This window comes from Chenopodium quinoa, unplaced genomic scaffold (assembly GCF_001683475.1).
Source record: "Chenopodium quinoa cultivar QQ74 unplaced genomic scaffold, ASM168347v1, whole genome shotgun sequence".
Taxonomy (NCBI): Eukaryota; Viridiplantae; Streptophyta; class Magnoliopsida; order Caryophyllales; family Amaranthaceae; genus Chenopodium; species Chenopodium quinoa.
In genome coordinates this window covers 6,331,949-6,349,093 of record NW_018745684.1, presented here as the reverse complement: position 1 = coordinate 6,349,093, position 17,145 = coordinate 6,331,949, and the positions used below count along the sequence as shown (strand labels likewise).

Below are 17,145 nucleotides of genomic sequence, written 5' to 3'. Positions count from 1 at the left end.
GCTATGAACTGAACTAATCACCAACAAGAAAAGGATAAAAATAAACGCTTTTCAATTTTAATAACACGAGTTTTATTACCCGAAACCTGATATATTTAATCAATGAATCAAAATTGATACAGAACATTACAGCAATGAATATAAGCAGGAAAAAAAATGGCTGCAAAGAAACTAATATAATCATTGTGCTATACACACTATTGCACAAAAAAGAGAGAAAACAAGCGGTTTGTTGAATAGATGACTTGTATTTAGACAGCAGAAAGGCCAGCCCATTTTCCAAGTTCATATGGGTCAGCATAATAGTATAACTTTACTCTATTGGCCAGGGAAAGCCCTGCAGCCAAGGGTGAACTTCTGTACTCGGCATCATCTTGCTCTGCAGGGTCATCAATATATGCAGCGACATACCCGAGAAGCCTAAACGTGATTCTACGAGTCTGCAATTGTCTTGGCAAATCAAAATACATTGGAGTTCCAGGCCTGGTTTCTGGCAATCGATATTCCGCAACTGTTACCATGTTAGTATCCTGCAAAATAACAAACAAAATTACTCAACTCTAAATTTCGGATTTGATTAAATTGCACGATTCAGTATATGGCATCTCTATCAAACCACAACACCCAAAAATAAAACAAACAACCCAATTACAGACACACATCAGGAAAGGCATCTCACAAACTCACACCAGACGTCCAGACCTAATGTAAAAAGAACCCATCCTTACTGTCTTACTGAAGAAGCCCCAGACTGGGAAAACAAAAGGAAACAAAGACAATTTTCCCCCTTGAAAAACTAAATGAAGAGTTGTCCTTGATAGAGCTTCTCAGAGAATGTAAGTGCTATAAATTTGCCATCCTTAAAAAAATATGGAGCGGCTCACCTGCTGAACAGACTATACTGACCCACACCATCTAGCAGTTACAAAACTAAGTTTGTTTCACATGAAAGAAAGTTATTTCTAAGAAAAAGAAAGAAGCATGTTTTTTGTCATTCCAAATTGAAGCTCTGACAACCAGTCACAATTGGCAACCAAGGAAAATAGCATTTTTACGAGAATTCTCATCCGGCACACATATACATAGTCTTATTTTATCATGTGGAAAGCTTTACCCTGTACATGATCTAACTCTTCAAGCTTATTGCAGAATTTATTTCTTGTTAATGCAGAGTCTATGCTGTTAGTTAATTTGGCTAGTGAACTTGATCCAGATTTCTTCTATATGATTTCCTTCCATATAAGGCTTAAAATTGTTCACCGGATGAGTAAACTACAGAGCTGGATACTGAGTATTATAGTATCCGGTCAAAGTTTGCAACTACAAGTGAAACAAACAATATACTTCCACAACATATTATATATGAAGCAAGAAACAAGCTGGTGTTCACAATTGGTGACCATGATTACCTGGAGTACAGATACTTGAATAAATAACACGGCAGGTGTGATATGTCTTTCTTCTACAAGTAATACTGCAGAGGGATCCCAAGCATTCACATCAGATGTTGGTGAATGAGTTGTCCGAGGTCTAATAGCACTAAACGCATCAAGACGAAAACCAGCTACCAATGGCGAAGCAGGTGATAGATACTGCTCTAAGACAAAATCATTCTCGATTAACCTTTCAGTCTCAATTGGAACCTGAAATGCAAAGGCAAACTTGCTGTGTCAGTACATATGAAATTTGACAGGTGGAAAATGATACAAGCAGAATAATGCGGAGTCTTAGTAGCACCAGGCAAATATAAGCATCACATGAACCTTAAATCTATTTAGCTGAGGTGGCTTCTGCAGCCAATTTTGCAATTTTAACTGTTCTGAACCTTCTGGTGCTGTGAGCTCCATGTCCTTTTTCAATGAAGTTCCAAGCACAAGAATTCTTTTTGCATGAAGACACGGATCTCTTTCATCTAGGCTACCGAAAGATGCACGCCTAGTTGGTTGAACAAAAGGATTCTCATCCAGTGACAAAAGATTGAAATCACTCCCAAAATTCACAGAAGCTGAACCAGCTCGTTGAAGGCTTAGCATGATCCAAATGATGCGACACCGAACAGGATTCCTGAAGGAAAAGTTGATGTGCCGGGGAGCAGTCCCAACGGCATCCAAATTTTCAGGTCCGTAGTACTCTGGCGAAGATTGCAAGAAAGATTGCACTTCCCACTTTCCCACACATGACCTTTCCTCCTTGCTTATTTTATTGCTGGCCCATATTTGCACCTATAGTAGAATAAAAATGAAAATTCTAGTTATGCACAACCCCAATAAGCTAATGGGCATAAATATGTAATCAGTAGTCAGTGCAAAAGAAAGAGGGGCTGAAAAATAGACAAGGTTTACCATCTTCTTACAGGAAAGAACTAGCAACTGGTCTAGTTAATAGAAGTATTGGCAAAGTTAGTCGTACCCCTTTGTGATGTTAATACAGGGGTGGTTTGTGAGAAGAGAAGCTTAGCAGTTTCACCCCGACTATACCTGTCTACGCTGAAGCTATTAAGTTACACATTAGGAAATTGGAATTTAACTAGGTCTATTTATCCCACCAAGTGCTGAAAGGATAATCTGGACTCACAAGATACCATTAGCAGGATAGGGTTAGAGTTTACAACTCCATTTTGGGAAAATCTTTAATATATTTATGATTCAAGCACAAGGATGAAAGAGAGTTTGGGGATCGTGTGTCAGGTGTGAATTGAGAAAAAACAAAAGGAATGATCCAGGGACAGGTCTGATGAAGCTTGTTAGTCGAAAAATTAATACAAAAAGGGTAGTCATCAATAATTACACTAGCTTCAACGATAGTTCCCATACTGCTCAAAGCTTCAAACCAATCAACAATAAGAATATGACATTGTACAAGAAACTTTATAATACTTGTGCCATCTCTATCCTCTCCCCCATCAATTAATTTATGTAGTGACACTTTTAGAAATCCAATCATAAACCAATAAAATTTTAAACAATAGGCGACAAGTTTTTACAAAAACCTATAATAAAGTATGAGATTATTTTTATGGACAGATTGGCTGTATTTCTAAACAAATATAGTCTCCACTAACGTTCTGCTTTACTATGGCCAGTTGTCTCCACTTTTCTTTTCAATTTATATGCTTATATCCATTTGGAAACCTAAAAATAGAACATAAGTACTGAATTTATTTTCCATCTAACCATAATGTCCTGAGTCATGACTATTGCTATTTATTTCACTATCTATATGCGTGATATAGAATAACAAACAAAAGACCATAAATTGTATATAACTCAACCAGTACACTTCACTGGCCAGGCACCATGTAAATTATAGAGCCAACACTTACAGTAGGAGCGTCGGCTTCTGAGTAGCCACATGGGCTAACCACTAGAGTTACTCCACTGACATCAGAAAGAGAACCAAGAACAATGGCGAACTCTATGCAATTGTTGTTTGGAGGAGCTCTCCAATATGAATGTTGGGGCCCTGAATCCAGAGGTGCGAATAATGACAAGGAGGGAGCTGCTCCTACAGCTGTCTCAATCTTCCAATACAAAGGGAAAAAAAAAAGACAGAATTATAATAGTTCATGTACACTCAAAATGAAAGTACCAAACAACACACACACAAAATAGGAGAAAAAAAAGTAATTAATTCATACTCTTTTTCAGCTTCTCAATTGATAACTATTATACCTAACGCCACTTTAATAGAGTTCATCTCCATAAAATACAGTATTTCTTGAAAATAAATCTAAGATCATGAAAAAGCAAAGGAAAAAAGTAATTAACATACTGTTTTTCAGCTTCTCAATTGTTTATCAAATCATTACTCCAAACTTGAAAAAGACATTTGGATTTTATTTATTTTTTATTTTTTTCTTCTTCTTCTTCTCTGCACAAGGTTCTTTAAACAAGTGGAGGCACCTTGGTTTGGTAAAAAGATAAAATATAGTGCATTCATATTTACACACTTCTAGAATAAATCGCTTCAATTGACCCATGCAACTAAGTTATCTCTTAAAAATAATATTAGAACAGCACAAGTAACAATAGTAATACATCACGAGAACAGAATGTCCTCGAGCATAGACAGGAAAAAAGAACTACAGGTAAGAACAAATGTATAATCAACTTACTACACTAAATAGTCTAATGAAAAAAAATCTACAAACACTGAATCACATTTGAGCTGGGGGGGGGGGGGTGGTGGGGGGGTTTCACATAATCACATGTCAAAAAATGAACTGAGTAAATATTTAAGTTGTCAATTACTCAAGTGTACCACATAAAGAGTATCATCTAATGCAAATTACTTAAAGACCTTAAAGTCTCCTAAATCTAACATGTTAAACCTAGATAGAAAAGAGAGCTTACCGAATACAAAAGGCTGGCTAAAGGGAATTCAGCTAACGATTCTTCCCCCTTAAGTAACTTTCCCAAAACTTTACTAGATTCTAGAGCATCAGAAGATTTGTACTTTTCATCAGTTCCATCATTCAAGGAAAATCCAAGGATGTTGGCTAAAGCTGTAAATGCAGCAGCACCAACACGAGTGGTTCTCCGGGAGCTCAACAAGGCCCTGACATAGTCCAGTACTAATGCATTCAGCACAACATCGCTGCAGCATTGTTTACAAATGGCCCCATCTGAGCCAATGCGGCCTTGTCCACCATTACAGCTTAAAGAACCCCTTGTACTATAGCTTGCAAGCAGAGATGCTCCCCTTCCAGCACAGCATATTTTACAAACGTGTCTTCCACAATGAGAACACAAAAAAGACTTTGAGGAATCTGCTGATAATTTCACATTAGATATTTGAACTGCCTCCCCATTTTCAGCATTTACCTCACAAACACCACCAACACAGCTCTCCCCAAAACCAGAAACATTCCAGAAATCAATGGCATCATCATCACTTTTCTCAAGACCAATTGATTTGGTAATTTTGTCTTCAAGAGCTGCTTGTCCCACCATTGCAAGACTATTAGCAACTCTGCACAATTTTACCATGTATACATCGTCAAGCAACAAATTAGGATTTATAGAAGCAGGATCTGTGCCAACTGCCAATAGAGCCCTATCTCGCTCAGCAGCAGAAAGATTTAAGTGCAAACGTTCAATTTCCAGCTTCATAGCTTCCATGAAATTCTGCTTCTGTCTCTGCAATAGGTAAATAAAAGCTTGAGTTCATCCCTAGAAACATTAAAAAAATGAATGAAAATTACTACCCTTTCAAACCAATTACATAATGGTTAATGATACCTTTAGCTGAATGCTGGTGGTTTATTTATAGTTAAAATTATGAGAACATCAATGCTAAACACTTAAAAACTGCCAATTGTCTAGATCCCTGAATTTAAAACTTGGTCAATTTAGACCACGAATCCAACCACTGAAATCTGGTTAACTTTACTTACTGTAGCATTATTAATGAACTTGATTTGGACTTGTAATTCACAAATCTTTGAATTTAATTTTCTCTGAAATGGCCCTGCATCACTAAGTGACCAAATAAATAGTATAAGAGTGATCAACAAAACAATCCCAAACTGTTACCCTATCATGGAAAAAACACACATAAACTACCTCTGTCCTAATTATAGTTATATGATCAATTCAGATTATTACAAATGGGATTGACACCTTTAGAGATGTATTAGCTATGCCCTTCAGCAATATTTAAAACTCTAGATCAGAACCCATTAAAAGCAGAGTCATAGATCAATCATCAACCACATTTCATGTTTGTATTACTAAACTACTTATAGAATAATCAACACATACCATTTGTGGACCAGCAAGAGACTTAAAGCAGTTAATATACTGCTTAGCACCATTATCAGATGGTTTCTCAACCAGAGGAGGGGACTCAGAACCAGTCCGATCATCACAATGCTCATTCACAGAGTTGGCGAATGGATTTAAATCAGTTCCATCACCAGTCAAAAGGTCAAACCACTCGCTGGATGAAGAATTTGGCAGAGTTTTGGGTTGAACAATTTCTCTGGATAATGAGGCACCACCAAGAGTACTGGAATGAGGACCAGGCAAGAGGGTATTTGTTTGTTTCTGGAATTTTTTTGCCTGCTCACGCAATCTTGCACCATGACCTTCATTAGTGAAAATCTCTTTCCAAGGAAGAGACACTCCAAGAACCTCTACCTACAAAGATATTACCATGCCACAGCCAAGTAATGTAGTAAGTCCTTTTTAAAATCCAATAAAATTAAGGCAAAATTAAAGAGATACATAGATGATACCAAAAAAAAAAATAGAACAATATACACTGCAGTAAAGTGGCTAATGACAAGGTTACAACAAAATTAAAGATGCAAGTAAGTTTAAGCCTAGCTATAATCTAACTGGAATTGCATCTCAGCACATAAATCAAGATGCAGTAAAATGGCAAACTTAAAATTTTGAATAGAAAATCAGGAAACAATAATGGGTCAAGGGAAGTATATCAACCCAAAAATAGCGAGAGGAAGAAAGGGGAGAGAGGCAAAAGATCTTCAAACCACATTAATAAAAATTGCAAGTGAAATTGATATGAAAAAACTTTGAATTTCTTTCATACTACCAGACAACAGAAAACCTCAGAAGCCCAAAGCAAATTTTATCAAAGTCAATCCCCAACGGTAACGAACCTTTTAAGATAAGATCCTACATAAATTGAACAAGAAAAGCTGAACTTTCAGATTCTACACTGCACAAATTATAGCGCTAAACAAGAACAGATGATAGTTTTCTCCCTCAGCTGATGGCAGTCCACAATAAAGCACTTTTGTTACGACATCTCCAAAAGTAGCAACATAAGTTCCAAAATGTTAAAAACTACTGACCATGCACCATGGCTACCATCACCATTTATCACAAAGCCTTCAACGTTAATCAAGTATTGGGAATCCTAAGTCTTACTCCGGAAATTCCAGTAAGACTTTGGACAGTTGATTGAGAATATATTTGACTAATTCACACTCCAAAGCAATCCAGTGACATTTGATTTTATATATTGCAGTCTAGAACCAGATGACTACAAACATTAACTCACTCATCCCATACTAAAATGAAATTTGATAGTATTTATAGACCAAATGCAAACCAGGAGTCCTTGGTAGTCGTGTCTAACTGAGACTGCAAGGAGATTTGCTTGGCATTTGCAAATACAAAGATGAGTGTTTCTAAGTGAAGTCCTCTAAAAGTCTTCTTTGATAACTAAGCCCTATAATGGAAAAAAATGATGTTTAGTGGAAGGTGCCAAAACTTTCAACTGAGAAATGTCTTCTAAGTTCAGGAAAAAGGGGCGCTGCATATTTCCACATCATTCTCTACAAGATCTATGAGGAGCATTGTCCAAATTTTCATAGTTAGACATATCAATATACCATAATTCATATATGATTAGTACTCAGATTAAGGATTCATCCTTCTACAATGTCCCTCACATCTAACACAGAATAATCTCAACGTGAGAAGCAAGTCAGATAGCAAGTATTTGTGCATGACCAAAAGTTCTTTTCTGTATAATCTTTTGAGCAGAGGTTTTCCTTTTTGGCTTTAGGTCTAAAAGAAGAAGTTTAATTAATCACAAACATGTAAGAAAATCATAACTATATCTTGACATTTCACAATCGAGTAATGGAAGCAGATGCTACAACACAATTCCCAGCAGATCAGCCTTGTACCTCACCGAGAGTTAATGGAGTTCTCCCAGAAGCAGCAGGATAGAAAGTAAGAGAGACCACACGAGTGAGAAAGTCTAATTCTCCCTCCAATTCCTCAAAATCATACAACAATGACAAGGTAGAAGCATCTGCACCATTAAGGCGTGCACCAGCTCCAGTCACAGCCATATCTTCAGAACTGACAGGTCCAGGTAAGGGAATTAAAATATTTGTCCCATTTCCACATTGAGGTATTGAAGCTCCCTGAGAAGAATTTAAAAGATTATGAGAAATGACTTTATTTTTACAACATATCTACAGTAGAAGTACAGTTACCTTGGAAATATAAAGCGCAACATTGCAACATAAAAATTGAGAGGCAATAGAAACTTGGATATTCACCTTGGAAAATAAAATATAGAGCAGCCTTTTTTTACCTACTGTATCTCATGACTATTTACATCACTAACACTATTCCCATGAACAGAAGTACAGGCTAAATTCAAATATTTGATTAGTAACCGTAACATTGCTATAAGACATCAGAAAACAAAGGGACATGCATGTCAAATAAACAATACAGCAGCTGGGAAATCTTATATATTTGCTATTCACTTCTGAAAAGGCCAAATATCATGACATTACAGAATAACCCATCAGAAACAAAACAAGAAGTCAGAGACAGTGTTGCCAGAGCCAATAGCAAGATCTAAGTAAGTGGTCTTTTGGTTGAACATAGGAAGAAGTATTTGCTTGGCAGTTTTTAACTTTCTATTTTTTCATATATAATTTCATTTCGCATGAACTAGGAAGTGCAAAATTTTGTTTGATTGGTCATGGAACGTTCGACTTATCTAGGGGGAGTTAGGTAAGAAGCTACCTCCATTTTGTAGAAAGTAGTTCCTAGGAAATGCACCAAGTTTATGCCAGCCAAACAACTTCACATTCTTCTACTTCGTAGAAACATTGTACTTCCCTTTTTTTTTTTTTTTCCTAATGTCAACCAAACAAGGTCTAAGATATATGAAGTATGCAGCTTACTCCTGATAAGTGAGAAGTTGAAACAACCCACCGTTGGTGACCTGATTTCTTCTCGGAGAATTTTTCATCTTTCATATACACATATACAGTACCCTTAATCCGGAAAATTCAGAAAACTTTCCATTCCTTTTCTTTTGAAAACAGACATGACATTGATAAGAAGCAAAATGACACTATACTTGTAATCTCCTTATATTCACTGGTTTACACATAACTACTCACATTGCATCATACAATAAATATTAAGTTATTATATTCCATTCTAGGAAAAAGGCAGCAGATATATCTATCACCAAAAGGCAGTTAAAAAAAAAAAAAAAAAAAAAAAAAAAAAATTGCAGAAGAGTGCAATTACATTATGGATTCATGTTTCTCGTGCAAGACAGAATAGTTGTCATGCACAGATAGTTTAGAATACTTATCATATGAGATAATACTAACCTCCAAAACCAGTTTAAGTCCATCCAGGTCTCGGCCTGTTCTCACATCAACTGTTGAAGGAAAAGTCAAATCATCTGCACCATGTGAGACAGTGAGAAGAAGCTGACAAACATGGCATGGCTCAGTAAGGTAAATGAAAAGTTCAACTACATCTGCAGCCTGGGAGCAAACCTGTAACATCAATGTTAAGTTAAAGTAAAATCTACAGATTATACAGCTCAAATATAAATATCGAAATCGGAAGATAGCTTCTAATCCAAAAAATCAGAAAACAATGTCCTAAATGCAGGAAGCTCAACATACCCAGACCAGATCTTTTCTCTTGAAACTCAGAAGACCAGAGCCATCACCAGAATTTGGGAAAATGCTTGGAACAGGCTTTAGAAAGAAGCCAGGTGGTCGAGACAATACCTGACAAAGAAACATCCACCATTTCACATTTCAGTTTTGTGCATCAAAATCACATTCAAACAAAGAAACATCCACCATTTCAGATATATGCCTGTGCAGACAACAGAAAAGTCACCCCTTCAAGAACAAAATCAATAGCACAAGAAAACATACTACAAGAATCGGACAACTGTTGTCTTGGCAACCCAGACATAAACTAGATGCAAGCGGTGGGGTAATGCGCATTCAAGGCATTCATCTGAACCAGATCATGCTGAATGGTCATTGACTGACCCAGAAAACAACTATAATCTACATTCAAATGATCACAAATTGAAGCACAGAAAATTAACCTTTATTCAAAGACTTCGCTATCAACAATGCCAACAAATAATACATCATGATGTAAATTCCTAGACAACTCATTACCTGCTACACATGTTAGTATGTTACCCAGCTGCTAGTGTTGGTCACTGGTATATGTCAGGTGTCAGACTTTACCATTCTACAGAAAACTCAAATGGCTTTAAATGAAGTGTCAACTGTCTGTTTCCATTTTGAATAATGATTTAAGCAGCACACACTGGTGACAAAATGAAGTGTACAAAATTTTGAGCCACTTTATTTACTTGCCTCTCAGCAACAAAGTCTACTAATAGTTCCAGGACACTACATATGTTACCTTACCTTTTCTACAAGATCCATATATCTGATTCACACTTTTCTTTTCACAACAAGTGATAACAAATGAGGGCTAAAAGGCCTAAAACTATATAAATTGCAGATCTGGTTAGAAGACCTTTGATTGTTGAAATAAAATTATTTTTCCAAGAATTGGAAACACTGCAAAATCTAAAAACAAAAATAAAGCCAATTGCAAAGTGTTAAACATTCAACAGACAGCAGAGTTCGTAAATATGTTATAAAGTCTCTTCATATGAAACCATGCAAATGCATCAATCTGATACACAAGCAAATAATAAAAGCGCAACTAATTCCATAAAAAATGACATACATGCAAAGGAAAAAGTGGGATTGAAGGAAGATGCTTAAACAGCCTCATTCCAAGAAACATCTCCAGCTGCTTCTGGCGAGAACCATCTACAAAAGTATTTTTAATTCTTCTTTCTATAGTGATTTTCAAGTTTTGTGCTGCAGCTAACTGTTTAAATTTGCCACCTTGCTCAGTGAATATGGTGAGTATCTGGCTGTGCATAGCCTTAGAGCCAGTGTAAAGTGTAGCATGTATATCCCCAGCATTCAAAAATAACTCAGCAAGTTGAGATACTGGTGATAATATGGTTGACCTCTTAAACCCCTCAAATGTCATATCAAATCTTTTCCAAGGTTTATCTGGGCAAGGATGGCTCCATGTAGTCGTCCTTGTGTTATGATCAATAAAATATGATTTGCCTGTCACTGCATCAGAGCGCTTTTCCCAGCCAGGCGGAAGTGGGGCAGTATATCCACTATAGTTATCCACTGATTGATAGCCAACATCACTGTCAAGAGATATACCCAGTCTTCTACATTGCTCTACAAAAACTTGCAGGGCTCCAAAATAACTAGCAGCATTTGTCCGATCCAAAGAATCAGCACAATTGAATCGTAACACACCATTTTGGCGAGATCTTAAGACATATGCACCCTCAATCTCATCAGTGCAGATCACTTCACCTCTGCAATTGCCTATGCGCTGACGTGAAGGTAAGTAATCCCCTTCAGTGATGCCAATGGTTATCGTAGGCCCTTTAAGGAGTCTCCATAGCCCTTCAATTGTTTGCTGCTCACCATACAACTTAACCCTTGCATGCCAGTCATAATTCATTAAAACAATTTTTGTAGAAGGAAGCTTCCCTGATGATCTAATAAAATTTAAAGATTCCTCAAAATGATGAACCAATATAGATTCAGATTTCCCCTCAGCACTCCGAAGTAAATTAACGCACCCTATTGGGACAAAAGGAATTTTCTTCTGGTTCCCACCAGAAAAATTGAAGTTTCGAGTGTCATATCGATTGCTCAATCTTTGGTAGTATTCTGCACTTCCCTTGTAAGGATCATGTTCAGCAACTTTTATTTCTGCTTCTGCAGCACTCATCTTTAAATCAGCACCCCACCAGATAGGAATAGAGCCCCTTCGCCAGATGTATGTATTGAAAGGAACACTCTGGCCAGCCCTTTTGGGTACCCAAACAAGCTGTTCACATTCAACTTCATTTCCTACACAACTTAATGACTCAGTATACAAAAAAGAAAGAATCAAAAGCAAATGGTAAGGAATGATGACCACAAAGAAATTTCTGATTATAAATCACTGACACCCTATCCCCATCATTTAAACACCAAGGGAGTGGCGCATTGTTGAAAATCCTCCAACTCCTTTACACCATTCTATGACATTGCACTAAAAAATAGATCATGTTGGGTTTTTACATATAGGTAAAAAAAATGAAAATTCAGAAATTAATTTTTTTATAAAAATTAAAATTAAATCCAAGATGATTACACATGATATCTTCCCAATACATAATAAAAAAAATATAAAAAAAATAAAATGCTGTTAAACTTATAAACTTTGAACACATGAAAAATAAAAATAAAACGGAATACTCCCTCCCTCCATTCCTCAAAGACCACCCACCACATGGGTTCACTTATAGTGTTTCTGTGCACGCGATGCATGATTAAAATTTTATACTTCCTCCATTCTCACTCATATCAGACATGAGTAAGGAAGGAGTTTTTGCACAGTTAAGTATCACAATTAAAAGATACTAAAAAGTGTATAGTCATTATCCTACCTGTGCCAGAACAAGAATTTATTCCCCTGGCTAAGTATCGGGTACCAGGATGCAGTCTGCTGCGTCGAGCAATCAGAGCAATGATACCTTCTTGCTGACCTAAGCTCCCAAAGCTTCGACATTCTGCAAATCCCTATGAGTTCACATGAAGCAAAAGAATAAAATGAAATAACAGAATACATATTGTAAAATTATTTTGGGTACAAGAGATGAATAAACAGAGATATAGAAGTCAACCACAAAAGAAGGCAAAGGATAACACCAAGAGCATAAACAAAGAGAACCATAAACAGTATTACAGAGAGAACCTATAAAATGTTGAGAGAAAATCCATAGAAAGACCATATCAAGAAACAGCATACACAAACTGCCTCTTCCAATCCATTCCCATATGTAACTCCCTGCTTTCCATTTTAGAATGTCCCAAAAAGCTCCCTACTTCTGTTTTTTAGTTAAAATTAAGTTTCGCACACTACATATTTTTCTCTCCCCCCCCCCCCCACAGGCTTTCCATTGTAAGGGCGTATTTGAGAAAAACATGTAATTTTATTACCTTGAAACAGAAAGTGGAACTTGTTTTTGGGACAGCTATATAGAATACCATTCCATTTTAGGATGTTTCAAAAAGCTCCCAATTTCCATTTTTTAGTTAAGAATGTCCACTTAGACTTTTCAAAAATTTGAAAAATATTACTTTGACTTATTTCTACTAACAAGCATATAAAAAAAAATTTGCAGACACAATCGCAGTTGAACTGTTATTGATAACTGGAGCACATTCCTCCAATGCGGTGTAAATACTATTTTCCTTTCAAAAACATCTAAGTTCAAAATGTATAATTTCTACAACATTTAACAAAACATATCATAATGAGTGGTTATATATGTGGTGAAAAAAATAAACTTTTAACATAACAGGATTCAGTACCTACATACTTCCTTCGTTCTAGTAATATTGCAACAATTGGACTTTTACACTATTTATCACGCTTGTTTGACCACATATTATGATTTATACGTAAAGTAAAATATAGTCATGTGGGGTCTTGTTAGATTCGTCTCGTAACATACTTTCACAATATCAACTTTTTATAATTTTTCCTCTTATATAATTATAAATATTTAGCATATAAAATGTGCTTTGGGATGCGTAATTTCATCCTTGTTGCAATATTTGTAGAACAGAGGAAGTAATTAATTGGTAAAATACATTTGACCATTTTTGACACAAGAACGGAAGTAATGGAGATTAAAGAAAAAAAAATCTTAACGTCGCCAGCCACCATTATGCAACAGAAGATACAGCAAGATGGACATGAAAGTTATCACAGAAAGGAAACTCCAAAAAAACATTACAAAATGGCAGAGTTTTCATTTGATGTTTAAGAGTCACGCCAAAAATACCACCACTTTAATTTGGATTGCATGGCTACAAGATATCACGAGTCAAAATTAATAAAGTTTTGAGGAAAAGGTAAGGTTAACATGAAATCCAAAATCTTATTTCTTAAAAAAATAAAGCTCAATTGAAACAACTTTAGTAAGTAGGCGTTTTGTTGGAGTGTATCAAAAAGGGAAGATTGACATATTTTGTTCAACAGCAGAATTTCCTACTAGTATAAAATGGTTTTCCCTAATTGCAATTTAGTCTATGTTCTCTCTACCTTGTTTCAAGAACTTATAACTATTTTCCTGTTAAAACCAAACTAAACCACACCAAATCTTCAAATCCTTCTCTTCGATCAAAACACCTTTTATCAGTTGAAGAGAACAAATCCTTAACTTAAAAAACACTTAATCTAGGCATAGGATATTATTTTCCCAATCTATCACCAAGGACCACTGATACACATGTAAGACCACTAGAACTAAGAGCCTAAGAGATGCAATAAGCAACATAAGCCATAGCCGCATAGAACATAAAGTGTTCACTCATTAGCCACGTTGTAACAAAACCGTTGTACAGTTTAGAGGAAGAGTAAAACAGAGATGATGACAAAAATAAATTATTTCAAACCTGCAGAAGTACAACACAATGTTGAGGAAGGCCTATGATCTTGAAAGGGGAGGACAACCATCCATTCCAAACAAATTCATCATCATGCTGGTCCAAGGGCATCTGACTGGGGAAAGGCCGGCTCATGTCCCTTGTCTCACAAAAGAAATGCTTTTCATCAATGTCGAGAGTCGTCAATTCTTGTATGTTCTTTGCTTCTCCTTTCCCAATAACTTGAGGATTTTGCAATGAAATTTTGATCCATTGAGCCTCCATCACTGTATAAACACAACCTCCTCCAGGTAAATCAGGAATGCTGGCAGCCAACTTTGTAGCAACAAGAAGCAAGCCAACATTTCCAAGGGCTGCATAACCTAAAATTGCTCTGGCATATGTGGTACTTTTGCAGAGCCATTTAGAACCATTTGTGACAAAATCTACAGCTTCGCGTTCTGACTTAAAGATATCAACCCCAGGCTTTCCAAAATAACAAAGTACTCCAGTTGTTGGATCAACATAAATTACTTGGGTGTCACGCCTCAAGGACAAGCTCACAACAATATATACTTCACCAGATTCCAAAGTAAGGACGACTACAGATGTATTCCTCAAACCACCGCCTACCAAAACAAAAGGTGAGAGAAATGTCACACATCAAACATAGAATCACAAATAAACAGATGAATAAAACAAATTCCAGCTTCTCGATGAGGCAAATATAAGGTATAAAAATATACGTAGTATAATGTATTTCAATGCATGTAAAAGCAAAGCAACAGGTTCTTGTAGGGACAAAACAGATAAGGCCAGCAGGCAACTACTGCGCAATAGCATAGAATACATAGAGGGAGGAAAATTTACTTAACACTTGTTAACACAAGAGTGTACATTTCAATGAGGGCAATATTATTATGAAGACACTGACAGTCTTAACTAATTTAGGATACTCATCTAGTTTTATTATGATACTCACTAGCTTGATGTGTAGCAACGGTGCTCTCACTATGACGCAAAACATGACAGTCTTCGTGATGCCTAAAATCACCAACTCGTATGATAATTGAAAAGATATATCTTAAGTTTGGGGAAAGTTTTCTAGCAAAACAAAGGAGGAAGTATTTTCCCTTTTTCTTTCTCACTTAGCTTGTTGCACCCTCCCTGGCTTTTTTCCAGCAACTAATTCCTTCCCTTATTCTTTCTAAAGGAATCACTTCCCCCTTTTCATTCTGGAAAAACCCCCTCCCCTCTCCTAGATTTTTTGTGGCAAGATCCCTTTCGTCAACAGAACCTCGAATTTCTAGGGATCAACCATCTACCACCACCAGCAACTGATGTATGCAACTACGCGTTTCAAATTTCTAAGCTTATGAGGTGATTTTAGTCCATGTCAAATACAAACTGACATTTATATACTCATGCAACCTGCCCCCATAACCGAAGCATCACCAGCAACAATAACCATCACGGCAATGGCGGTTGCAAAATTGCAGAAGTACTCAAATTTCCAATAACCCATGTTATAAGATTATTAATTTACTATCATTGTCCAAGCAAGAAAACATTAGTCCCCAATTCAGAAGTTCATAATTGAAAATTAATACCAATTAATACAAAAAAAAACCTAACAAATTCAATGAATAGAGAGGAGAGAGAAAGCCAAAGTTCTGCAAAATGCTGACCTGATGATGCCATGGCTCACTCGCAGTGGCTCTTCCACCCCCAAATCTGAAATTAACTTTGACCTTCCCAATCTGAAAAATTCGGTCAATTAATCACTAAAATTTATAAATTTAACTGATCAAAAGTTAACCCCAAAATCTCATTTCTGGGAAATGAAGATAAATTTGCAGAAAAACCATCTAAATTTGACACACCCACAAATTTGATCGCACATTTCTTTGATTTGATAGGGCAAACCTTTAATTTAAATCATGAAATAAATTAAAAAAAATACAAATAAAATAAAGGAAAATTGTACCTGGGATTGCTAAATTTTCATCCGAATCGCAATGGGTAAGTGCGAATTGTTGCTAAATTGCCGTTATTTTCACCTGAAATTATCAGGTTAAGAAACAGAACATTTGCGGAGATCAAGAACTCAAGATTTGATTAATTAGGAGAGAGAATTAAGCTGTATTTTAGGGATTGTGTTAGAATGTCATTTTTTTTTTATTTTTTTTTTTTTTTGTGTAAGATGCAGAATTAGTGAATTACTGCCAATATTGACTATTGATGGTTATTAGTTTATTACGAGCAGATTATATATATTTTTTTGAAACCACGAGTAGATTTTTTTTTTTTTTTTTGAATAAAGTAGATTATATTGAAATGAAGTAAATTGGACTTCTTTCAAAAAAAAAAAAAAAAACAAAAAAAAAAAAAAAAAAAAAAGGCAAAAGGGGACTAATTAATGACATTTGGTTTACAAGTTTTTTTTTTTTTCTTTTTTTTACAAAACTTGTTTTTCAAATACAAGTAACTTCTGCCCGTTTTCTCTTACAAAAGAAATTCAACAAATTTAGAGTGAGATGATTTGTTACTCTGTAGTAAATAAGAGGGACTGTATTTTTTTAATTGAAATTGAAAATCACTCGTTTTCCGATAGTTTTCCTTAGAGCACTCACAACCATGAGCAAAATATATGCTCATGGGCATTTCTTGTGAGCAAATATTTTGCTCATCACCCACAATGGTGAGCTAAACCAAAAATGCAAGAAAAAGCCCATGGGCAAAAATGAAAATGTCCATAGCATGGGCATTTCTTCTGATGAACAGTGATCTCGGTGGGGCCCACAAGCTGGAGGAAAGCTGGAAAAAAAAAATACGGGTAC

General features: G+C 35.9%; 1 protein-coding gene across 1 annotated transcript; it reads right to left on the bottom strand.

The window, feature by feature from the left end:
* Positions 1-141: 141 nt before the first annotated feature.
* On the bottom strand, positions 142-16,675 carry LOC110717423 (probable phosphoinositide phosphatase SAC9). The gene is made up of 14 exons (XM_021896118.1): positions 16,293-16,675; positions 15,994-16,065; positions 14,336-14,934; positions 12,319-12,451; positions 10,530-11,737; positions 9,428-9,535; positions 9,125-9,295; positions 7,664-7,906; positions 5,763-6,140; positions 4,353-5,138; positions 3,323-3,520; positions 1,764-2,222; positions 1,410-1,643; positions 142-530 (listed from the first exon to the last, which is right to left on the bottom strand). Exons 2-14 carry the CDS (start codon positions 16,004-16,006, stop codon positions 252-254), a joined length of 4,809 nt encoding a protein of 1,602 aa, XP_021751810.1. The 5' UTR covers positions 16,007-16,065; positions 16,293-16,675; the 3' UTR covers positions 142-251.
* Between the last annotated feature and the right edge of the window lie 470 nt (positions 16,676-17,145).

Coding starts and splice junctions, on each gene's coding strand:
- LOC110717423 (XM_021896118.1), bottom strand. Junction 11,738..12,318: donor AAATTCTTGTTCTGGCACAG/GTAGGATAATGA, acceptor TAAGTTGTGTAG/GAAATGAAGTTGAATGTGAA. Junction 7,907..9,124: donor GACTTAAACTGGTTTTGGAG/GTTAGTATTATC, acceptor AATTCTTCTCAG/GGAGCTTCAATACCTCAATG.